Here is a 25,064-nt window from a genome sequence, read left to right on the forward strand (position 1 = left end):
AGTATTGAGCCAGTACTTGTTCCAGTTAGTGTTAACTTTCCTAAGGGACTTGACACGTCTTTTAGGTGCCCTGCTTGTCCGACCAACTGTTGGCCGGAAATGTATTATGATGGCAACATCATAACCCACGGTCTGTCAAGGAAAGTTACAGCAATTCCTGGCATCCTCGAACTGAAAGATGGAAAAGCCTCAGTTTTAATCAAGGGTTCATCTGAAGAAACTGCCAAGATCAAGAAGGGCGATCTCTTGGGGAAAGTGTTCACCATGGTAATGGTGGATGCTCCTCTATCCTGCCTGATAGCGCAGGAGTGTGACCTGACTCCTGAACCGAGCGTATTGGAAGAGATAGACAATCTGTCTATCTCCGACGAACTGGACTCTTCTCAGAAGGACCAGTTTTGTCAAATGCTTCGACGTCATCTTCCAGTCATCAGTACTGGTGATGATGATGTGGGAGAGTGCTCAAGCACACCAATACGCATCCACCTGTATGACGAGACGCCCATTTATCAGAGAGTTCGACGGTTTGCCAAACCCGTCGCTGACGCCATCGAGGAACAGTGCAAGGAGTTGCATGAACTGGGTATTATTGAACCCAGCATCTCTCCTTGGTCTTCACCCATTGTTCCAGTCCGAAAAAAGGACAATAGTATACGGTTGTGTGTGGACTACCGTAGACTGAATAAGGTGACTGTCTCTGATAAGTTCCCGATGCCTAACATGGCCGACTCTGTATTTGGACTTCAAGGAGTCAAATACTTTACAACCCTTGACCTGGTTCGTGGATACTACCAGTTACCGTTGGCAGAGAACAGTAAGGAATACACGGCTTTCTCTACTGCCTTTGGACACTGGCAGTTCAGACGCTTATCGTTTGGACTGAAAAATGCACCTGCAGTGTTCCAGAGAGAAATGCAGAGTATTCTCCAAGAGTTCTCGAAAGCCAAGGTGGTTGTCTACATTGACGACATATTGATACTTGGGTCTTCTTTCGAGGAACACCTGAAACTGGTAGAACGAGTTTTGGCTACTCTCCAGAAGCACGGACTCAAGATAAAACTCGGGAAGTGTTCTTGGGTTCAAGCCGAGGTCCAGTATCTTGGTCATCTGGTTGGACGTTCTGGTATGCGTAAGCTACCAGAATACATCCAGAAAGTGGAAGACTTCCCTAAACCGACCATGTGCTCACAGATAGCCAAACCATTATCTGCGAAGACTGGAGGACAAAAATCTCAAGGAACTAGGAAACTGAAGTGGACTGCAGAAATGGACAGTGCCTTTGTGCGCTTGAAGGAATTGATCAAAGAGGACATTATGTTGTCATACCCTGACTACTCCGCTGATGCTAAACCCTTGGAGTTGTTTGTTGACGCTTCGGGTGAAGGTGCTGGTGCTTGTCTGTGCCAGGAGTCCTTGGAGCATCCAGGGGAGCGTCGGGTGATAGCGTACGACTCCATGACTTTCCTTGACTGCGAGACCCGTTACTCTACCATTGAGCGTGAGTTGGCTGCTCTGCGATGGGGAGTGAAAACCTTCAGGGCCTTCCTTTATGGTCAGTTCTTCGTGATCCATTCTGATCACCGTCCCCTGATGTACCTTCATGACATGAAGATGGTAGACAGTCGTCTAGCACGGACACTGGAGGACCTGTCCGAATTTAACTTTATTGTTAATTACTGTCTCAGGAGATCAGAATGCCGCAGCTGACTGGTTATCCCGCTGGCCCGCATTGACTGACTATCTGTTAGCTACTGAACCCAGCACTCCGAAGTTGCCTACTGGACTGGCCTTGTATAAGGAGGTTCGTGGTGGTCCAGATTCTCTCATCGAATCCTTGGAGCTAGTCGTGAACTGCTGGACAGAAGGGTCAGGTGTCGCACCCGACTCTCCGCTGAAGGGAGCCAAGCTCCGGGATGCCTTAGTTCAGCATTTTCTGAAAGACGCCGGTCGACTAGGCTTCAAACTGGACAAGACCAGCAGGAACAGGATCAAGGCAATGAGATTTCCAGGTACAGTCCCAGCTCTGGAGTTGCTATTGGCAGCATCAAAGTTATTGAACCTGGAAATCTGGGTCCATTGGGGTCCCACTTGTCCCGTAGTCTATCGTGATCCATCCGTGACTGAGCCTCAGTGTGTGCATCTTCAGTGTCTGTCTGGAGTGCATTTTAATCCTCTGATTGAGCTCCGCAATTACGTCCCTCCAACTGACGTGATTCTGGGCCATAAGGCGGAGGTAAAATCTCGTGTTCGTGACGCTGAGGGCTTGATCACTGATGATCAGGAAGCGCCGGAGGATTGTCCTGTAATCCAGTACGTGACAGAAAAGGCACCTCGTCAGTCCAGTTGTACCCATGTGTCTCAACACTCGGCAGTAGGTATAGTAATGATGCAGGAGACCTTATTTTGTGCTCTTGTTGATACAGGTGCACAGGTTTGTCTAGTAAGTGAGTCTGTACTGAGCCAACTTGGCATAGAGTACCAGGTACTGTCAGGAGAACAGCTAGAGGGGTTGACTGGTTTCTGCACCAGCATTCTAGGCTACGTCCAGTTAGAGGTGAAGTGTCCTTCTGGGTGGGGGCTACCGCTGTTTAACTATGCGGTGGTAGCTGCCAAAGACATTAACTTTTGTTATGTTCTTGGTAGGAATATACTGGACGCAGCCTACCTGACACTGGATTCACCCCGAGAACAGTTGGTGTATGACCACACTACTGTTCTTCAGTTGTCTCCCAAGGTACTCTCAGTCTCCTCCCTGCATACCGAGACCACTGTTATGAAGGTAACTGATCCTGAATCTGATCAGGGAGTGTTCTCTGGAAATGCTCTTTTGTCCTTCAGTCAGGTGTCCAAGATCCAAGGAGATCATCGACAGATTCAATCTGTCATTAAGATGATCTACTCTGGGGTTCCTGCATCTCGAGTTCCACGCTCCTGTCTACCCTATAGAAGATGTTGGTCAAACCTGGAAGTTCACCAGGGTTTGCTAGTGAAGCGGAACCCAGACGGCTCAGTAGTCCCAGTAGTCACCTTCAATGTCCTGATTGACCTAGTTGCCGAGACGCACCTCCAGAATGCTCACTGGGGGATCGGAAAAATGATTGCAATGCTCCGTCGACTCGTCTGGCACAGATCTTTAATTAATGTAATCAGAGATATGTGCCGGACGTGTTGGGAATGTCAGACTTGTAAGGTCTCAAGGGAGGTGGTTGCCCCTCCGACCTTGAAAATAGTGACCTCTTCTCCCTTTGAATTGGTTGCTATGGATCTTGTGAGTCTCCCAACAACCAGTACTGGTTTTATTGGGTGTCTGATGGTAGTCGACCATTATTCCAAGTGGGTAACGGCAGTACCCATAAGGAATAAGAAGAGCAGTACGATATGCCAGGCGCTTGAAGACCGAGTTTTTCCTGTTATTCCTCGAGTTCCAGTCCGGATATTGACTGATAACGGCCCTGAGTTGTTGGAGCGGTATAATGTAGTTCATGTGAAAACAACTCCGTATAAACCCTCTAGTAACGGTGCAGTGGAGCGAGTGAATCGTACCATTGGTGAGTTACTGAGGGTGATTTCTGGGGAATCTCGGAAATGGGACCAGTTCTTATCCCGAGCAGTTCTCAGCTACAACCAGCTGTACACCAGCTGAGAACATACTGAAGGGTGCTCACAATGTTGATAGTATCCCGTTGCTATCAGCAGAAACGAGAGACCCATGGGCGGAAGGACATCCTCGGTACAAACCGTTTAAAAAGGGTTCTCTGGTGCTTAAGAAGGTGCACCTGTTGGGACACCTTCTGACGAACAAGCTCATCCCTAGGTTTGAGGGGGTATTCTGTGTTACTAAGGTACACGAGAATAAGGTCACCTATGAGCTGCAGAGACTGCCTGATGGTGAACTGGTAAAATCTCACCATATCCAGTTAAAGGCCTGGTTTGAACCTCCAGTTTATCTTAGGAGGCACTTTCTCTGGTATCCGAAGGGTCCTGATCCTGTTACAGAGACTCTGAGTAGTCCAGAACTCATGGATGACAGTCCTGTTTCTTCTGAAGTCTCTGAGAGTTCTAGTTCTAGTAGTGATGGCGACTCCTATGGGGTAGCTGCAGTAGTGGCGTCCTACCTTCTGTCTCGAGATTGTAACAAGTCCCGACGACAGAGGAAAAGTCACCATCCTACTAGGGCTACTACTCAGCCTAAGCCCATTCTTAAGCCAGCTAGGACTTACGAGAGAAAGAAAGCACTGGATGCTTGGTTATATCCTCCGGAAAATTGTGATGAGACTCCTGTGTTAAAGCCTGAATCGTTTCGAGATCATTTGGTCCTCCAACTATGGGAGAACAGCCCCACTGGAATGTGTAAAACCCCTATTTTGTCTCCCGAGTCAGTGGTTCACTGTCCTGTTCCTGAATTGCCAACGCCCCAGTTCTTAGCTTCTTCTTTCCAAGAGGAAGGTATCGTTTATCCTCCGGGGAGTTGGGAATTCTGGGAAGTTTCCAGTATTCCATTATTGGAACTACCTTCTGTTGGTTCCAAGAGTTCCAGTCCAGATTGGTCAAGACCTGCTACTTTAGAAAGCCCTGTTTCTGAATCGGCAGTGTCTATTTATCCTGATAATGACTTTCTCGGCTTTTTGCCACCCGATTGTGACGACCGACTGTCGCCTGAAGATCCCACCTTTAGTGGATTTAGTCCCCCATGGACTAGGTCAAAGGGTCCTGTTCTTGACCTACCTTTAGTTCAGTCTCGAGTCCTGGAGTGGAGACCTCGTCTCACTGACCAGACGAATATTATAGAGAGGGAACCATCCTCCATTCCTAAGTCACCTCAGAATTTAAACCCTTTCCTACATTCTGATGGTGGATTAAAACACCGGTCAGAGCTCGAGGCTGAAGTGGCACAGTCAGGTATATCAAACCTGAACGTTACAGCACTGTTTGGGTCGCCCGAAATACAAAGTTGCCCCGAGTCATCGCCTGATTTTTCGGGATTTTTATTGTCCTCTTCTGAGTCTACGGATTCTGTCTCTGGTTTACCTCAAAGTATGTCGATCACCCGCAGATACCAACTGTTATGTGAGGTTATCGACCGATTAAAGACACCCATCCTGTATCTGGAGAGTCGCCGGCTTAGCCTGTCTCCTGTGCTGCGAGAAAGTAATATGGCTCGCCAGCAGATTGCTGAATCCCGGCGCATGTCCCGAGACAGAATTTTGAGACTCAGAAGAAGAACTATAAATCTCCCACGGAATTAATCTTGGTACAGTTTTGAAAGAAAGTTTTGATAGTAATTACCCTTTTTTGTTCTTATTAGTTATATTTTAATTCCCACATTGGGTATCTGAAAGGCTGGGAAAGGGACACGTGGTGTGAGGAAATCTTTATTTAGTCACGGTTTCTGTAACTGTTGTATTTATTGTTGTACTGTAAATTGACTTTGACCATGACAGTTATAATAAATTCAGTAAATTGCTTTTATCAGGTAACACCTGTAGTCCAAAATCAATGAGAGTTTTGTATATTTTTTAAATTGATTTTGGACCTTGCAATGGATGTAATATTTTTTTCCCGTTGTTAGATCCTGAATGTATACCTGTAATACTGATGTTTTCTGTATGATATGGAAATTGTTATATGTATATTATGTCTATTTTCATTAGTAAAATAAATTTTTGAATATACTTACCCGATAATCATGTAGCTGTCAACTCCGTTGCCCGACAGAATTCTACGGAAGGGATACGCCAGCTATCACTATACTAGGAAGGGGGTGTACTCACAAGCGCCACCTGTGGCCAGGTACTACAGTACTTGTTGTTGACGCCACCTCACTTTTTCCTCGGTCCACTGGTTCTCTATGGGGAGGAAGGGGTGGGTCAATTAAATCATGATTATCGGGAAGTATATTCAAAAATTTATTTTACTAATGAAAATAACATTTTTCAATATTAAACTTACCCGATAATCATGTAGCTGATTCACACCCAGGGGGGTGGGTGAAAAAACCAGTGTACAAGACTAAAGGATAGCTAAGTATCCCGTATTTCATATAATCAGTATCCACAATAACAATGAAATAATAAGTACCTGGTAAGGAAGTCGACTTGAACCGTTACTCTGCCTTTAATAAGATCGTCTTCCTTACTGAGCGCAGCGTTCCTCTTGAAGGCTGAATCACTCAAGGTGCTAAAGTATACAGGGCTGCAACCCATACTAAAGGACCTCATCACAACCTTTAACCTCGGCGCTTCTCAAGAAAGAATTGACCACCCGCCAAATCAACAAGGATGTGGAAGGCTTCTTAGCCGACCGTACAACCCATAAAAAGTATTCAAGAGAAAGGTTAAAAGGTTATGGGATTATGGGAATGTAGTGGCTGAGACCCTCGCCTACTCGACATTCGTTGCTACGAATGGTCCGCCACGGGTTGTAGCAGTACTCGTAAAGAGACTGGACATCTTTGAGATAGAATGATGCGAACACTGATTTGCTTCTCCAATAGGTTGCATCCATAACACTCTGCAGAGAATGGCTCTGTTTGAAGGCCACTGAAGTAGCCACAGCTCCCACTTCATGTGTCCTTACCTTCAGCAAAGCAAGGTCTTCTTCCTTCAGATGAGAATGTGTTTCTCTAATCAGAAGCCTGAATAGTAAGAAACTGAGTTCTTAGAACTTGGAAAAGAAGGTTTCTTGATAGCACACTATAAGGCTTCTGATTGTCCTTGTAAAGGTTAAGACCTTTTTAGATAGTACCTAAGAGCTCTAACTGGGCAAAGTACTCTCTTCAGTTCATTCCCCACCAAGTTGGACAGGCTTGGGATCTCGAACGACTTAGGCCAAGGACGTGAAGGAAGCTCGTTTAGCAAAAACCGAGCTGCAAGGAACATGTAGCCGTTTCAGATGTGAAAACAATGATCCTGCTGAAGGCGTGGATCTCACTTACTCTTTTAGCTGTTGTCAAGCACACGAGGAAAAGAGTTTTTAATGTGAGGTCCTAAAAAGAGGCTGATTGGAGAGGTTCAAATCTTGATGACATAAGGAACCTTAGGACCACGTCTAGATTCCAGCCTGGAGTGGACAACCGACGTTCCTTTGAGGTCTCAAAAGACCTAGGGAGGTCCTGTAGATCTTTGTTGGTGGAAAGATCCAAGCCTCTGTGGCGGAAAACCGCTGCCAACATACTTCTGTAACCCTTGATCGTAGGAGCTGAAAGGGATCTTACTTTCCTTAGATATAACAGGAAGTCAGCAATCTGGGTTACAGTGGTACTGGTTGAGGAAACTGCATTGGTCTTGTACCAGCTACGGAAGACTTCCCCTTGAGACTGATAGATTCTGAGAGTGGATGTTCTCCTTGCTTTGGCAATCGCTCTGGCTGCCTCCTTCGAAAAGCCCCTAGCTCTTGAGAGTCTTTCGAAAGTCTGAAGGCAGTCAGACGAAGAGCGTGGAGGATTGGGTGTACCTTCTTTACGTGAGGTAGACTTAGAAGGTTCACTCCTAGAGGAAGAGTCCTGGGAATGTCGACCAGCCATTGCAGTACCTCTAAGAACCATTCTCTCGCGGGCCAGAGCGGAGCCAACCAACGTCAGCCGTGTCCCTTTGCGAGAGGAGAACTTCTGAAGTACCCTGTTGACAATCTTGAACGGTGGGAATGCATACAGGTCGAGATGGAACCAATCCAGCAGAAAAGCATCCACGTGAACTGCTGCTGGGTCTGGAATCGGAGAACAATACAACAGGAGTCTCTAGGTTATCGAGGTAGCGAACAGATCTATGGTTGGCTGACCCCACAGGGCCCAAAGTCTGCTGCAAACATTCTTGAGAAGGGTCCACTCTGTGGGGATGACCTGACCCTTCCGGCTGAGGTGATCTGCCATGACATTCATACCGCCCTGAATGAACCTCGTTACCAGTTAGCTTTCGATCTTTAGACCAGATGAGGAGGTCCCTTGCGATCTAGAACAACTTCCACGAAAGAGTCCCTCCCTGCTTGAAGATGTAAGCCAGGGCTGTGGTGTTGTCAGAGTCCACCTCCACCACTTTGTTAAGCTGGAGGGACTTGAAGTTTATCAAGGCCAGAATAACCGCCAACAACTCCTTGCAATTGATGTGAAGTGTCCTTTGCTCCTGATTCCATGTTCCCGAGCATTCTTGTCCGTCCAAAGTCGCACCCCAGCCCGTGTCTGATGCGTCCGAGAGGAGACGGCGGTCGTGTTTCTGAACAGCCAAAGGTAGACTTCCTTGAGAAGAAAGCTGTTCTTACACCACGCGAGAGAAGACCTCCTCTCTTCGGAAACAGGAACTGAGACCGTCTCTAGCGTCATGTCCTTTATCCAATGAGCAGCTAGATGATACTGAAGGGGGGGGAGGTGGAGTCTCCCTAACACGATGAACAGGGCCAGCGATGAAAGTGTCCCTGTTAGACTCATCCACTACCTGACTGAGCATCGGTTCCTTCTCAGCATGCTCTGGATGCATTCTAGGGCTTGGAAGATCCTTGGGGCCGACGGAAAAGCCCGAAAAGCTCGACTCTGAAGATCCATACCCAAGGAGACAATGGTCTGGGATGGGACGAGCTGAGACTCCTCAAAATTGACCAGGAGGCCCAGTTCCTTGGTCAGATCCATAGTCCATTTGAAAATCTCCAGACAGCGACGACTTGTGGGAGCTCTTAAAAGCCAGTCGTCTGACGGAGCCGGACACAAGATCATGGTACTGCTGCACAGTCTGTGAACTGTCAACCATGGGCAAGCGAGGAAGTACAGTGACAACCCGAATCTGTCTAGACTGTCTGGGTCGTACAGACAACTCCTTATCGGGTTGCTGAGGTTGCCGCACTGCGTCACAACAAGTCACTTCTGCTGGTTGTTGAACGTCTTCCCCGTGACACATTGACTCCGTAAACAAAAAATCCTCTAACAAGGACTAAGCTTGGACTGCATGTCTTGCAACACAGCTCAAGGTCTATGGGAGCAGGTGTGGTAACAGACGGGATTAGCGACTGAAGTGGAACCATTACCTTCCCTGGAAGCATGTTATGCTTAAATAAAAGTCCATAGGAGGCTACGCAGCTAAAGGCTCCCTCCAAATGACAGAGTCCTCAAGGGAATATCAGAAGGAGGGAGAAAAGCACTTTCTCATCTACAGGGACCATATCCGAGAAAAGCTAAGTTCTCTCAGTGAGGGTTTCACTGGTGCAAAAGCAGCAGACTAGAAGGCAACGTTATGAAACTGCTTGACAGTCTAGTGAGTTGGCAACAACCAAAGATGTGTGACTGAGAAGCATACGGTAAGGTATGCAGAGCATGTTGTATGCAGAGTATGCTGTATGCAGAGCATGCTGTATGTAGAGCATGTTGTATGCAGAGCATGCTGAATGCAGAGCATGCTGTATGCAGAGCATGTTGTATGCAGAGCATGCTGAATGCAGAGCATGCTGTATGCAGAGCATGTTGTATGCAGAGCATGCTGTATGCAGAGCATGCTGTATGTAGAGCATGTTGTATGCAGAGCATGCTGAATGCAGAGCATGCTGTATGCAGAGCATGTTGTATGCAGAGCATGCTGTATGCAGAGCATGCTGTATGTAGAGCATGCTGTAAGGTAAGCAGAGCGTGTGCATGGCGTTTAACATTCTCAGAAATTCCATGACCAGTGCTAGAGTGCTTTATGCATGCTTGCATGGGGTTTTAATATCAACATAATATTTACCTTACATTCATAACTCATGATTCATATTTTTGCCATATTTTGCGATATTGTTAAAAATATATTGCAAGGAATACAAATATATTTTTATAAGTAATACAAATAACCTCCATTATCATAATGTTTGAAAATGGAGGTAAGGTATGCTGAACAGCAGAGTCAGAACGAGCTGGAACAACAATAGTTGTGGTTTCCTCTTCAAGACTCTGTTGAGGGAACACCTGAGGCTCAGTCTGCAAAGGCTGATCAAAAGAAGTAGCAGAAGGTAGGCGCATGGGTGGAGGAGGCTGACTCCTGGCATGAGTGGCTGAACTCAAGGGTTGCGCTTGCTGAGTGGTTGGCGGATGCGCAGTAGCAAGTTCCTGAGGAACGAGTTGAGGTTCCTGCGGTGTGAGCTGAGAGCGAAAAGGTAGTGGCTGCGCAGAACGCAGTAAAAGTCTCGCAAGTTGAGGCTCCTGAGGCGCAAGGCTAAGGTGTTGAGGTGCTTGCCTTGAGGAGGGTTGAGCTCGCTGCAGCGAGAGCTGAGGAGACTGACTCATGGATGGGAGAGGTTGTTGTACCTCAAGCGAGTGTTGCCTCACTGGTGGAACAGCAAGTGGAAGCGGAGGAAGAGAGGTATAAGCCTCCTGTTCCCATTGCTGAGGTTGCCTTAAGGAAGGCGGAGGGAGCTGCACACCACTGGGATCAGTAAACTCATAACGTGGCTCAACATCGTACGCCTGGCAGGTGGTACTGCGGTCAGGCGGAGCGAGCGCAGGCGGAGCGAGCGCAGGCGGAGCGAGCGCAGGTTGTGACTGCATGGACTGCAGTAGAGTCAACTTGGGGTCGGCAGACACTAAGGTCTGCTGAGGTAAAGCCTTAACAGCAGAGATCTGTTGCGGCAGAACCTTACTCCTCTTAGGCGGAGTGCATTCAACTGATGACTGCGGCGAGTCAGAGCTAACCCAATGACTGCATCCGGGTTGTTGAACTCTAACTTCGTACGTCTGGCATCGGTCTGGACTTTACGTTTAAGAGGTCTTGGGACCTGAGACCAGCGTTTTCTCCCCTAAATTTCTTCTGCAGACGAGCAAAATAAGGGCTCAATCGTCTGCGGGTGGGAGTGACGGTCTTGTAAGACACGCCCGCAACCACCGAGGATACTTCTGTGCGTCGATCAAGGCCTGCCGAACCCTTTTGCCCTTCGACATTGCTTCTCCCCTGGGCTTGGGAGCTTGCAAGAGGTCCCGGACTGGGAGGACGACTGGCACGCACAGAAGTACCCTCACGCACAACACTGACACACTTGCGCTAATCACTTATCACTTTGATTTTCTGTTTGCACTTATTTCACTGAACTCGAAACTTTAAGTGGTTTGTACCTGCAACACGCAATTCTATCCTTTCTCAAAAGTTAGTAATTGCGAAAACAGAATTACAATGTAACAGAAAAATCTAATGAAAGATAAATAATTCAGTGGCTGGAAAGAGACTAAACACTAGATCACTCTAGAAACGTTTACCTTCTTCCCCTAAAGAGACTAGGGAGAAGAGCAAAAACGATAACAACGTTACTCGCTTGAATGAAACGTTTATCCTCCTCTTTCTCCCTCCGTCTCTATCTCTCTCTCTCTCTCTCTCTCTTGACATAGAACCTGAGAGAAGAGCCCAATCATATATATCGTTAAAACATATTATTGTTAAAGGAAAAAACTGAAATATTTCCCAAAATGAAAAGTTCCTTTATTAGAATTAAAACCATTAAGTTAAGAAAGAATGAACAAAACGCTAGACACGGTTACACTTACTGCAACGTGACACCGTGAAAATTCTTTCTCTATCGTAACGATAGAGCGCAAGTTGAACGTTCTGAACGTCAACAACTGCAGAGACAAAACAAAACGTTAGTTCAACTTTGAAAACAGTACGAGACTATCAAAGAAATTCTTTCAAAGACATTAAAATAGCATAATATGTTAACAGGTAAAACCGAAATGACGGGCTCAATGTTAATTAACTTCGGTACCAAGAAAAGACCGCCTACTATTAGGAAGGTCGAATATAAACAAATATAAAAATTAATTTTAATAAGTTTATAATAAAAGGAAGTTAATCGAAGAGGCCTATAAGAGGCGGAGAGATATAAAATAAATCTATAACTTTGTTAAGCAAAATTAAGAAAGAGAGTCTATACTCTCTTAGACACCAACACTTCCGTCTAAGGGAAGGGTCGGCCATTTAAAGGTGAAAGAGAGTTCATACTCTCTTCGTCACCATAATTAATCAAATTAATTCCAAAAGCTAACTAAGCTAATATAGAAGTTTCCAGTATAGCGAATAGCTGCAAATTTTAGAGAAATACTTCACCAAACCGTGAACAATACTCCAAAATCATAAGCGTATCCAAGAACGTCTTGCCGGAAGCACGACAGAGGAAAAAGTGAGGTGGCGTCAACAACAAGTACTGTAGTACCTGGCCACAGGTGGCGCTTGTGAGTACACCCCCTTCTAGTATAGTGATAGCTGGCGTATCCCTTCCGTAGAATTCTGTCGGGCAACGGAGTTGACAGCTACATGATTATCGGGTAAGTTTAATATTGAAAAATTGAAGCACTGTTGGGAAGAATAGACAATAATCTAACTTTTTATTTGTAAGTACTGGATCTCCATTGTGTTTAAAAGGTTGTCTATTCCTATTGCTTTTTGTTAAGTCATGAGTCTGTGGAAAAAAATGTATTGTACCTAGTGTAAATTTATGTAATTTGATATGTAACTTAAGGAAGGGATGATGAATTAAATCTCTAGTTGATCATCCTACCTTTTTACTGAATTTTTTTTGCAAGGTAAATTTTCTTTTTCCACTTGAATGTACAGTTTGTGTGGGGTGTTGCTGTCAGTTACGAGGCATTTTTTGGATGGGCTTGAGGGCTAATGGGGGGGAATGCAATATATAAGGGTTTGTGACTGAGAAAACTTTAGTGGTTTGTGTGTGTATGAAATATATTTGATTTTATTTTTTTCTTTTGTATCCCTCAAGCCCCCCTTTTTCCAAAAATGTCTTAATGTGTTATTGTTCCTTTCCAGGTATTGACAGCAGCCCCTACACTCAGTAGGGAGTGTAAGGGAGAGCAAATTTAGAATATTTCCTGTTATCAGTCTGTACTAGTCTGTGATGCTGTTCTATATCCATACCTTGTAACTAGACGTAAGCTACTGTGTTGCTATATGAGAGTGTGTCATGAATATTAAATAGTTAACATGAGCTATGGAAATGGCATATCTGGTCAGAGGCCCAAGAAGTGAATTCCGATGTTAGGAAGAGGGTGACTTTTGAGTTTAGTATGAATTCAGACTTATTCAAAACCCCTTCCAAGATTGAGAGATTTCAAATGTGCTGTTGACAAACTTTTCGAGACATTGTGATGGTGGGCCCGCACAGACCTGTACGACATAGTATGCGGCTGTACTTTTCAGAAATTAGGACTGTTTAAGTGACTTTGCATCCCAATGGTGGACGGGAGATTGATGAGAACAGTATTGATTTAGGGAAAATTGTGGTACTGTATTTTTCACCGTTATATGTTCTTTATAGATGGCATACTGGTACTTGCCCAAATAGATACACGGTTAGAAGTGCCCCTGGTTATACTTGAACTGTATAGGAACACTTATGAGTGTCCCCCCAGTGGAAATCTTGTTTGTGTAATGAGTTTAAATTGTTACCCGGATGCTGAAGTTTTACGAAAGGGATGCTAATTTTTCCTTTGATTATTTATTCTAGTTGATATATTGTAATATTATTCCTATTAGTTTTTCCAAATAAACATTTTTTTTGTTTTTAAGTATACAGCCTTTAATTTCAGAAACCTCCCACCACAGCCCCCCTACTCAGCCACTGTTTTTTAATCTTTCAAATAACTTATAATATTTCCTTTCACCTAATGTTCTTATACTTGTACTTATGATCAGCAAGCAAAAGGGAGGAGAAGCAAACGGGTAAGTCAGGTTCTAGCTGGGTCCCCTTGCCCAGTATAAATCAAGGGGTGGTGCCCAGTACTCCGGTCTGTTGAACTGTTACTCAGGTTTTTGGGTATTCCACTGTTGTATATTTTTTGTGTAGTGAACGTCAGGTTGTGGTCAGCATTCGGACACTAGGCAGTTCGGGTGCTACCTCTGGCCACAGTCCGCAAACCACTACAACCTTTCCATCTTTTACCCAACCATGCAATTTTCATACATTCATATTCACTTCAAAGTGAAATGTAATACTTTATTATGCATTAATAGGCTATGGACTGTATAATCCATGTAAAAAATAAAACTTTAATACTAATATAAGAAACTGTTTGCTCGAGAAACCTCTAATTACTTACCTTCTGGAGCTTCGGATAAACCTGAGCACCTCTTATTAAGATGAAACCACCCTCCTTTTGGGCAATTTTCTCTTCGACCACATTCAATCAGGCCATCATTAAGTGGTTTCCTACAACAAAAATTAAAAGGACGGCCACAGCGTTCGGAACAAGGCAGACGTGCCTTGTCATGAAAGTTGACACAGTCACCAAAAGAACATTCTGAAAATAGCAGAACAAGAGTATAGCTTACCCAATACCATAACTGAGTGGCTGGTAAATTTCACTTAAGTTTATATCAAAATATAAAAACTACAATGAGTCTTACTATCTAAACAATTCACTTTTTAATATTCTTTAAAAATTATTTAACATTCTTACAGATGTAAACTTTCTTAATGAATTGATTTTGCTTTTGATAATGTATCTCCAAGTTTCAGGAATTTAATGATAGTGTATTCATAAAAAGAGAGGGTACCAGAATAACAACTTCAAAATCTAGAGTGAAGAGAGCATTAGGTAAAACATAAGAATATGAGATATATTTGTTTCTATCATAGATCCCAAAGTCCTTTTGTCCTTTCTTGTCTACCACAGTAATAAAGACAAACTTCTAACTATCAAGTATTGTAGTGTATCCAGACTATAAAGTCAACATTCTAGATGGTTTCATCATTTCTTCACCCTGAATTTATATACAATTAAAGTAAAATAATAGCTTCATTAATGATAAAACCACATTGCAAGACAGAATTTGAATATAAACTACTCCCTCTTGGCTGTGGCAAAAACTACAACTCAAATCAATAGAGTTAATACATTCAATAAAGTGAACCAGAAAAATTGCATTATTCAAATATGTGTCTTGATGCTATCCCTGATGTCTAGTTTGTTCAGCAAGTCAAGTCCAAAGTTTTTAAGTACTGATGCCAAATTGAACCTATATCCCTTAATTGCAGGTACAAAGGTATTTTTTTGCATAATGACCAATCTATTCATCTGGTCAGATAAAGCATTAGAGGGCTTTAATGCAGTCTGGGACAAAGGGATTGCTCAAGTCCAACTGATTTCCGCACAATTTCCACAAATTTTTGAATGTCTTTTGGCAAAAGGTCTTAATAGGTTTGCTGAAAGTAATCATCTGTTCTTAGTTTGCAATTTGGTTTTCGTAAAGGCCTAGGAGCATGTGATGCCCTTTTTACAATCTCCAATGCAGCACAGAAATCCCTTTACTGTGGTCAGGAACTTCATATGATTAGCCTTGATTTTAGTGTCGCCTTTGACCGTGTTGATCATGAGGCTCTTGTTTTAAAACTCAAACAGTTGGGAGTGGATGGGTCATTTCTTAGCATCCTTATTGAATTTTTAAGTAATAGAATCAAAGAATTGTTGTTGATGGGCACCATAGTGAGTATAGGAATGTGATATCTGGTGTTCCACAGGGCAGTGTTCTTGACCTATTACTTTTCATATCATATACACATGACACGTGGTTTGGTCTAGAAAACAAGTTTGTTGCATATGCAGACGATGCTACTCTCTTTGCATCAATTCCATCTCCTGAATGTAGATCTGGGGTTGCTGAATCCCTTAATAGAGATCTATCTAAAATTAGTGCATGGTGCAAATTATGGGGTATGAAGTTGAATCCTAACAAAACAAGTATGATTTTAAGTAGGTCAAGGACCATGGCTCCTCAACATCTGGATTTCAGCAATGATAATGTTTTTTTAACTTTGCATGACTTGTAAAATTTTAGGTGTGATTCTCGACAGCAAATTTACTTTTGAGAAACACAATAGGTCTGTGTCTTCATTAATTACACAAAAAAATTGGCTTATTGAGAGTCTTTCAAGATTTTTGGTGATCAATCTACTCTGAAGAAGTCTTTTAATTCTTTCATTTTATCTTGTTTCGAATATTGTTCTCTTGTCTGGTCTTCAGCTGCTGATTCTCATCTCATTTGTTGGACACGAACTTAGTCTAATAAATTTCTTATTCATGATCTAGATGTTAATCTCTGGCACCATCGTTTAATTAGTTCATTATGCATGTTGCAAAAGATTTTTTTATAATTCTGACCATCCTTTACATTCAGGATCTTCCCGGACAGTTCCATCCTGTTCATAATACAAGGTATGCAGTTAATTCTAATAGCCAGGCCTTCTCCATCATGAGGCTCATTACTATACAGTACTCTAGAAGTTTTATTCCAGCTGTGACCATGTTGTGGAATGATCTTCCTAATCGGGGAGTTGAATCAGTAAAACTTCAAAAGTTCAAACTCACAGCAAATGTTTTTATGTTGAACAGGCTTAAATAAGTCCTTTTATAGTTTATATATCAAATATCTGCTTTAATGTTGTTAATGTTTTTAAAATATTTTATGCAATTCTCATTACTTCATATATCATTTACTTATTTCCTTTGCTCACTAGGCTATTTTTCCCTGTTAGGGCCCTTGCGCTTATCGCATCATGCTTTTCGAGCTAGGGTTTTAGCTTAGCTAGTAGTAGTAATAATAATAATAATAATAATAATAATAATAATAGAGCTATGTGGCCCATGAAATCTTGCAATAATATACTTAGTTTGAAGTGTAATGCACACAATTTGTGGGCCCACCCCAAAAACGTATACAGCACCTTGATGAATGGGGAGATGCAAGTGTGCATCGGGCAAGTCTATTGAGATCATTCAATTACATTGAGGTCAGATTGGTAATAGTTGAGTTCCAATAAATGCATGGATGGATGGATTTATGAATTTGGGCTAAGAGGCTCAGCATTTGGTCCTAGGACCCCATTTAGTGCCTATAAGTTAAAAGGGGGGAAACCCCCAATAGCAATATGATGAAAACATTAAAAGCTAGAAGAAATTAAGCAGGAATGAAAGTAGAGTGGAAGGCTACAAAGTGAGTGCACCTACAGACCCAAAAGAATGCTGCAAAGTAATACCTACAGTACACTGTTTAAGGTATACTAATGAGTCTACCGCGGTGCGGGTAGTTCATCTGATATATTTTGAGGCTGGAAATTTTATGGGGCTGGGTACAACAAATAAATGGCTTCAGAAGATCTGAATTGGAGTAGACACCTCCTCTATGGCTTTCTTTAATGCAAAGGTCTCAACTTCTTTTTGGAGAATCTAGGGCTTGACCAGGTTGTTGAGAATTTGTTATAAAAGGGAATCTTCGCAAGAGTAATCCGATAGCCCTTCCTGAGAATTTGGGGCATTCCCAACCAATGAAAATTCTACACCTGGAATAAGACCAACCTGGATTCATATAAATACAGCAATGAAGCTCTCATTCATCACTTATTTCTTATGAATAGAACTTACCTGGCAGTTATATACACTGGAACCTTGACATACGATTGCCCTAACATACGAATGTTTTGAGATACAACAGAAAATTTTCGAAAATATATGCTTTGATATACAACGAAATATTTGAGATACGATTTTGGGATGTGATAGTTCTATAGGCGACCGATAGATGGCGTTCGGTCTGTTTGTTTTTTGTTGCTGCATCCTTACATTTCGTTGTGTAGTTTGTTGTCTTTCTGCCTATTTTTCGTGTTATTTTGTCTATTTTATTATTTACCATGGGTCCCAAAGCTAAAGACAAAGCAGGTGATAAGAAAAAACCCAAGAAAATGATTTTGAAATGGCAATAATGCTTCCAAAACAAAATAGAATATTTGGTGAGAGAGAGAAATATGAATATCTCTCTCTCTCTCTCTCTCTCTCTCTCTCTCTCTCTCTCTCTCTCTCTCTCTCTCTCTCTCTCTCTCTCTCTCTCTCTCTCTCTGTGTAATAAACGAAATCTTATTTTTTCTTCTTTGCTAAATCTCTTTTGACGCTGTATAATCAAGCACCACAGAGCTAAAAACTATAAAATACTGTATCATGCATCGGCGGTAGCATGTCTTATTAATAAAGGAATTATTTAATCCGAAAATTTAGGTTGACGACGGATTAGGCAGGGTTGATCAGCTGATTTGAATGTAAACAATGCATAAGATTATAATTCGCTATGTTTTTAATTATAAATATGATACTAAAATGTTAATATTACATGGATTATTATTGGATACAGTTAAGTGAAACACCAGTGAGAAACAAGGACGAACAAAGTGACAAAGAGACGAGACGGGGAGGCGGTAGCGTGCGTGCATGTGTTCATATTCATATTGTCTGGACCTTGCGGTAGCACATTCCCTAAGCTAAGTCTACGCTAAATCAAAGAAATTAGCGAAATCTATGAATTTGGGAAATGCGAGAAGGAATGAAAAATAGGAATGGGAATACGTGGAATGAGGGATAAGAAGGCGTTTAGAATGATTGATTAGATAAAAATGTCGAATGAATGCTAGAAAAGTGAAGATGAATAAAATCGCAAAAAATAAAGACAACCCAAAGAGTTGGCACGATAGGCCCAGACCTGAAAGTGATGAAAGTAAGGAAAGTGAGGCCAAAAAGGCTAGACATGAAGGTGATGATGAGTAAGTGTTTATGTAATTAAAAAAAAATAAATAAAAATTAATTTAGCAATGTTATTTCATTTTTGTTTATTACGTAGTTATTAGTCTACATACGTAAATAAAAAGAGAACAAATCGTTTCCCTGCCACCCCTCCCTACCTCCCCCTCATGCTGGCCTCATGTCATCTTTCGTTGTGGTAAGTAGAATTCCTTTTTTTTTTTTTTTATTAAATTTATTATCATTTATCACATTAATATGTTATTTTATCATTATGTGTGTTATTACTCGTTTATTTGTGAATAAATTGTGTATATCATATGTAATTTAGCTGTGTTTTGGTGTGGTTTCATAGCGCTAGAACGAATTAATACATATTACATTATTTTAAATGGGAAAAAATGCTTTGAGATACTACTGTTTTGATATACAACAATGGTAACGGAACGAATTAAATTCATATGTCAAGGTCCACTGTATATAAAGCTATAGTCTCAGACGTCCGGCAGAATTTTTCAAAATTCGCGGCAACCGCCGTGTGGTGGTTGTGCGGTTAGGTGGTTAACACCCCTTACAGGGTGGTACGTGGAATCATTCCCGTTTTCTGTTCCTCAGATCAAGTATGAAACGCTTTGTGCGTAAGTTAGAGTTAGATAAAGCCAGGAGGGCTTCGAGATCTAAATCTAATTCTGCTAGTGAGCTTAGCTTAAATATTTCTTTGGATCCCTTAATTAATTCCTCTGTAGAAGTTGAACCTTCTCCTGAGGTAGTAGCTCCTGCCCCTTCTACAGGAACAGTATCTACGGATGACCCTTGATATGCCAGGATGGAGGCTGAGTTGAAGGCTATTAAAGACCAGCTTTCAGCCTTTAAAGGTAAGAGTGTGAGTGTGATTAGTGCTTGTGAAAGTGCAGTGGAGGTGGCGACTGATCGAACCTGTCATGTCCCTAGGTCTAGACCTCTACCAAGCTCCCAGGACCATGGGAGAAGGTACGTCGACGGCAGCAAGGGAGTGAGAGGTACGCATCCTTGGTCAGCTGTCGCCTCAAGCAGTCCTGTTGCGTTTTCCCAGGCTGCTCATGACCGCCACGGAAAAGGCGTGTCGGAAGTGATGGTGTCTTCCCCGAGCCCCTCGCCTAGACGCAAATGGTGGTATGAAGCTTCGAGACCGACCAAGAGGAGATGGAATCAAGCTAACCAGACTCGTTCTCGCTCTCCCTTATCGAGTAGCCCGGAACCTTTTCCTTCAGAGGATGACTGGGACACCGTTCCAACGAAGAGGTCAAAGCCTAGAAACGGAGGGAAGGAAGATTCTCCTCTCCAGCGCTACTCGGCAGCCATCGCCTTCGGAAACGCAGGATCCAGCAGCAGTCGCGAAATCTTTTATGAAAGTTATACAGAAGCAGCTGTCTTCTCTGGTACAAGCTTTTAGCTGCCCTTCCTCCCTGTCGGGCAGGCGTAAGAACAACACTTTACCGATTAAGAAATCGGCCTCTAAGAGGGAACGGAGTGCCTCTCCCAGGGAACCGTGGCGCGATTCGTCAAGCGCGCGGTATCGCGCTTCTTCTTCCTCGACAAGCCGCCAGGACGCTCACGATTCTTGTCGCCAGGACACTTCCGTCTCTCGCTCGCGATGCCAAGACGATCCCAGCCTGCCTCTCCAGGACCCTTCCGCTTCACGACACCAGGACGCATCCAGCTTTCGTCGCAAGGAGGCTTCCAGCTCTCGGCGCCAGGACGCATCCTCCTCCCGCCTCGAGAACGCTTCTAGCGCGCGATGTCAGGACGCCTCCATCGCGCGGCGATAGGACGCCTCCGGTGCGCGGCGCCAGGACGCACGCGCCCCTCAATGTCAGGATGCATTCAGCCCTCGCCAACAGGACGCATCCGACGATTTGCTTTTCTTGGATGCAGAAGAGCAATTGGAAACTGATCGGCTTGTTAAAGCAACCTCAGACTTAGTTCCTGCAACCCAAAGAGAGACTGAGTTGGAAGTAGGGCAAGATCTAGAGGATATTTCAGAGGATGAAGATAAGCCTGCTAATGCACCTGCAGATTATAATGTTCTCTCTCGCTTCCTCCTCAAGTTTTATGGGGAGGAGTTTCAACCTGCTGCTCCTCGTTCTCCTCAGTCGCAGTTTAGCAAGAAGGCCAAAAAGAAGTCGGCTTTCATCAAAATGAAGCTGTCCATCTCGGCTAGGAAGGCTCTCGCTAGAATGGATGACTGGCTGAAGGAGCGTAGGCAAGCGGTCAAGACCCCCTTCTCGTTTCCACCAGCTAGACTTGCTTCTAAGGCGGGCATGTGGTACGAGACTGGAGAAGCTCTAGGCCTGGGAGTGCCTGCCTCCTCCCAGGGGGACTTCTCAGGTATTGTTGACTCTTCCAGAAGACATGCCCTTAACTCGGCGAAGGTAATGTGGTGTATGTCTGAGCTTGACCACCTCGTCAAGGGAATTTTCCAAGACTTCGAAATCTTCAGTTTTTTGGACTGGTCTCTGGGTACACTGGCCAGGAAAACAGAGCGGTTGGAAGATACAGAAGACCTTACTAGTATTATGGCCTGCATGGACAAGGTTCTTAGGGATGGGTCAAATGAGTTGGCTTTTCTATTTTCGGCAGGTGTTTTAAAGAAGAGGGCCCTTTTATGTTCCTTCACTTCTAGAGCAGTTACAGTTGCGCAGAAGGCCGAACTCCTTTACGCCCCTCTATTGGAGCACCTTTTTCCTGAGTCCCTTGTCAGGGACATTACCCTTTCTCTAGCGCAAAAGGCCACACAAGACCTCCTGTCACGTTCTGCAAGGAAGCCTTTACAAACGGTTCCTTCGTCATTGAAGAGAGAGGAGAGGAAGCTTCAGCAGCCCTTTTGAGGTAGAGTTCCGATGAGAACAGACTTCAGGGGATGAAGGCAGGAGACAGGCGGTAGAACGAATAGGGGTTTGTTCAGATCCTGCCCCAGGAGATGAAGCTCAAGTCCTCCAGACAGTGGTAGGAGCAAGACTGTCACTTTTTTGGCAGGCTTGGAAGAAAAGAGGGGCGGACGCCTGGTCCCTCTCGGTCATCAAGGAGGGATACAAGATCCTCCTCTTGAAGAAGCCTTCGCTTTCAAATACGCCTCTATCCTTGTTGGCGCAGTACTCGGACGTCGGGAAACAAGAGGCTCTACTGGATCTGGTGAACCAGATGCTAGAGAAGGGAGCGATAGAGCCAGTTCTGGAACTATCTTCCCCAGGCTTCTACAATCGCCTGTTTCTGGTACCCAAGAGCTCGGGTGGATGGAGACCAGTGCTAGATGTCAGCGCAATGAACGTCTTTGTGGAAAAGACAAAATTTACCATGGAGACGACTCAGTCAGTGCTGGCAGCAGTACGTCCAGGGGACTGGATGGTGTCTCTGGATTTACAGGACGCTTACTTTCACATCCCCATCCATCCGACTTCGAGGAATTTCCTAAGATTTATGATCAAGGGCAAGTGTTTCCAGTTCAAGGCTCTTTGCTTCGGCCTCAGCACTGCTCCTCAAGTCTTCACCAGGGTAATGGCGAATGTGGCAGGATGGCTTCACCAAGAGGGGATAAGAGTACTGTATCTCTATATCTAGACAACTGGTTGATAAGATCCCAGTCGAAGGAGATATGTCTGGAGGACCTATGCAAGACTTTTACGATGGCTCAGGACCTGGGTCTTGTCATCAACAAGGAGAAGTCCCAGACCGAACCGAGTCAGACAATTCTTCATTTGGGGATAGTTCTGGACTCAGTTCGTTTTCAGGATTCTCCCTCCCAAGAAAGGCAGATCAGGTGCCTCGGGAAGGTTCAGGAATTCCTGGAAAGACAGAAGTGCTCAGCGAGGGATTGGATGAGTTTGCTGGGAACCCTCTTCTCGCTCGAACAGTTGGTATCTCTGGGAAAACTGCACCTCATACCTCTTTAACACTTCCTATCAAGGGTGTGGGACAGGAAGATTCAGGAGGACTCCTTTTCCTTCCTCATTCCAGCAGAAATCAAGAGTCATCTGATTTGGTGGCTGGATCCAGCTATTTTAGGGGAAGGAATCTCCCTGTTCAGGAAGAACCCAGACCTAGTGCTGTTCTCAGATGCTTCAGAGTCAGGATGGGGAGCAACAATGGGAAGCAAGGAGGTCTCAGGCTCTTGGGGAAAGGAGCAAGCCGGGTGGCACATCAACAGGAAGGAGTTGATGGCCATTCTGTTAGGACTGAAGGCCTTCAAAGACTCCATGTCGGGGAGGATAGAGGAGGTCAATTCGGACAACACCACGGCTTTGGCTTACATTAGAAAGCAAGGGGGAACTCACTCTCTGTCTCTGTTCGAAACAGCAAAAGAGCTCCTTCTGTGGTCGAAGGAGAACAACGTAGAACTTCTAACAAGATTCGTGCAGGGACAGAAGAATGTAAGAGCAGACATGCTCAGCAGGAAAGGGCAAGTTCTTCCCACGGAGTGGACCCTCAATCATCAGGTCTGTCAGAGTCTGTGGAAGTTATGGGGGAGGCCTTTAATAGACCTCTTTGCCTCCAACCAAAACAAAAGGATCCCCAACTACTGCTCCCTAGTCCCGGACGAGGAGGCAATAGCAGTAGACTCCTTCTTGATGGACTGGACGGGGATGGACACCTATGCGTTCCCCCCTTTCAAGATCATCAATCTGGTAGTCAGGAAATTTGCTCTCCTCAACTCAGGAAGAATGATCCTGGTAGCTCCATTCTGGGCAGCAAGAGAATGGTTCACAGAAGTGTTGGACATGTTAGTGGACTTTTCAAGAAGCCTTCCTCCAAGTCCAAAGCTTCTCAAACAGCCCCACTTCGAGAGGTATCATCAAAACCCCCTCGCTCTACGACTGACTGCCTTCAGACTATCGAGAAGCTTGTCAGAGCGAGAGGCTTTTCTGCGCAAGCTGCAAGAGCTATCGCCAGAGTGAGGAGGGTCTCTTCGCAAAGAGTCTACCAATCGAAGCGGGAAACCTTTAGAGCTTGGAGTAAGCAGCATAAAGTTTCCTCAACCACTACCTCTGTGAGCCAAATAGCGGATTTTTTGTTGTCCCTCAGACAAGACTCTAAACTGGCCGTATCCACTATTAAAGGGTACAGGAGTATGCTTTCTGCTGTCTGTAGCCACAGAGGCATAGACTTGACTCAGGATAAAGACTTGAAAGATCTCTTGAAGTCTTTAGAGACAACTAAGCAGGCTCAGTTAAGACCCCCCAGCTTGGAATTTGGACGTGGTTCCGAAGTCCCTATGCAGCAAGAAATTCGAACCCATCTCACAAGCGTCCCTTAGAGATGCTACTACAAAAATCCTCTTCCTGATGGCTCTGGCCACAGCAAAAAGGGTCAGCGAGATTCACGCTTTTGAAAAGCAGGTGGACTTTAACCAGGATGGAGCAGTATGTGCGTTGAGGATCGACTTCCTCGCTAAGAACGAGAATCTATCTAAACCCTGGCCGAGGACGTTTGAGGTTCCTAACCTCACTAATGTGGTGGGTCAAGAGCAGGAGAGGCTCCTCTGCCCAGTTAGAGCCCTAAGGGCTTATTTATCTCGTACCAAGAATGTTAGAAGTGCTTCCAATTCTTTATGGTGCTCAGTGAAAGATCCTCTAAAACCCCTCTCAAAGAATGCATTGTCATTTTTCTTGAGGGAGACAATAAGAGAAGCTTACCTCTTGTGTGAGGAAGAGAGCTTCGGTCTTTTAAAAGTAAAAACTCATGAGGTGAGAGCCATTGCTACTTCACTGGCATATCGCAAGAATAAGTCAGTTAGACAGATTATGGACGTAACGTTCTGGAGAAGCAACTGTGTTCACCTCTCATTATCTCAGAGAGGTAAGAGTTGATTATGAAAGGTGTTATACCTTGGGGCCCATACGTAGCTACTGCTTCTGTATTGGGCAAAGGAGTTACTACCTCCCCTCAAACTTAACTTTTGTATGCCTGTGTTTGGATTTTGGTTTTTATGGTTGTCTGAGGACTCTGATTGGTGATACAGTGCCCTCAGTCTAGCTAGATAGTAATATCTATTCTGCAAGGTTAGGTGGTTAGTTTGAGTAAGGTTGCAGTTTTTTAAAAGGGGCATAGGTAGTGCTGAAGTATAGTCAAGTTGTTGGTCTCACCCCGTATGAAAGACTCGATTGAGTTGTTTCAGCATGAGTGGTCCACTCCTGGCTGACACTCCTAAGGGAAAGCGACTCAAAAGGCAGGAACCTTTGAAGTCACCTACCTTAGCAGGTAAGGAATCAAGGTGTTTTATCCTACAACTTATTGTTGTTTTCCCAACGATGTTAGCTACCTGTCACCCTCCTCCAAATGTGTGAATCGGCTATATATATATATATATATATATATATATATATATATATATATATATATATATATATACTGCCAGGTAAGTTCTATTCATAAAAATGGAGTTTTTATGATAAAACAAAGTTTTATGAATACTTACCTGGCAGTTATATATATATATATATATTTTAAGTCCCACCCTCCTCCCCTCAGGAGACAGGTGGGGCAAAAATGATCTGAGGAACAGAAAATGGGAATG

At 44.0% G+C, this 25,064-nt stretch overlaps 1 protein-coding gene across 1 annotated transcript in view; it reads right to left on the reverse strand.

The window, feature by feature from the left end:
* LOC137625964 (uncharacterized) overlaps nucleotides 1-25,064 on the reverse strand; it is a 365,639-nt gene that overhangs the window by 83,202 nt on the left and 257,373 nt on the right. The window contains exon 11 of the mRNA XM_068357031.1: nucleotides 14,051-14,251. Coding sequence (XP_068213132.1) covers nucleotides 14,051-14,251 — 201 coding nt within the window. The remainder of the gene's footprint in view (nucleotides 1-14,050; nucleotides 14,252-25,064) is intronic.

The sequence above is a fragment of the Palaemon carinicauda genome, chromosome 33, assembly GCF_036898095.1.
Source record: "Palaemon carinicauda isolate YSFRI2023 chromosome 33, ASM3689809v2, whole genome shotgun sequence".
NCBI lineage: Eukaryota > Metazoa > Arthropoda > Malacostraca > Decapoda > Palaemonidae > Palaemon > Palaemon carinicauda.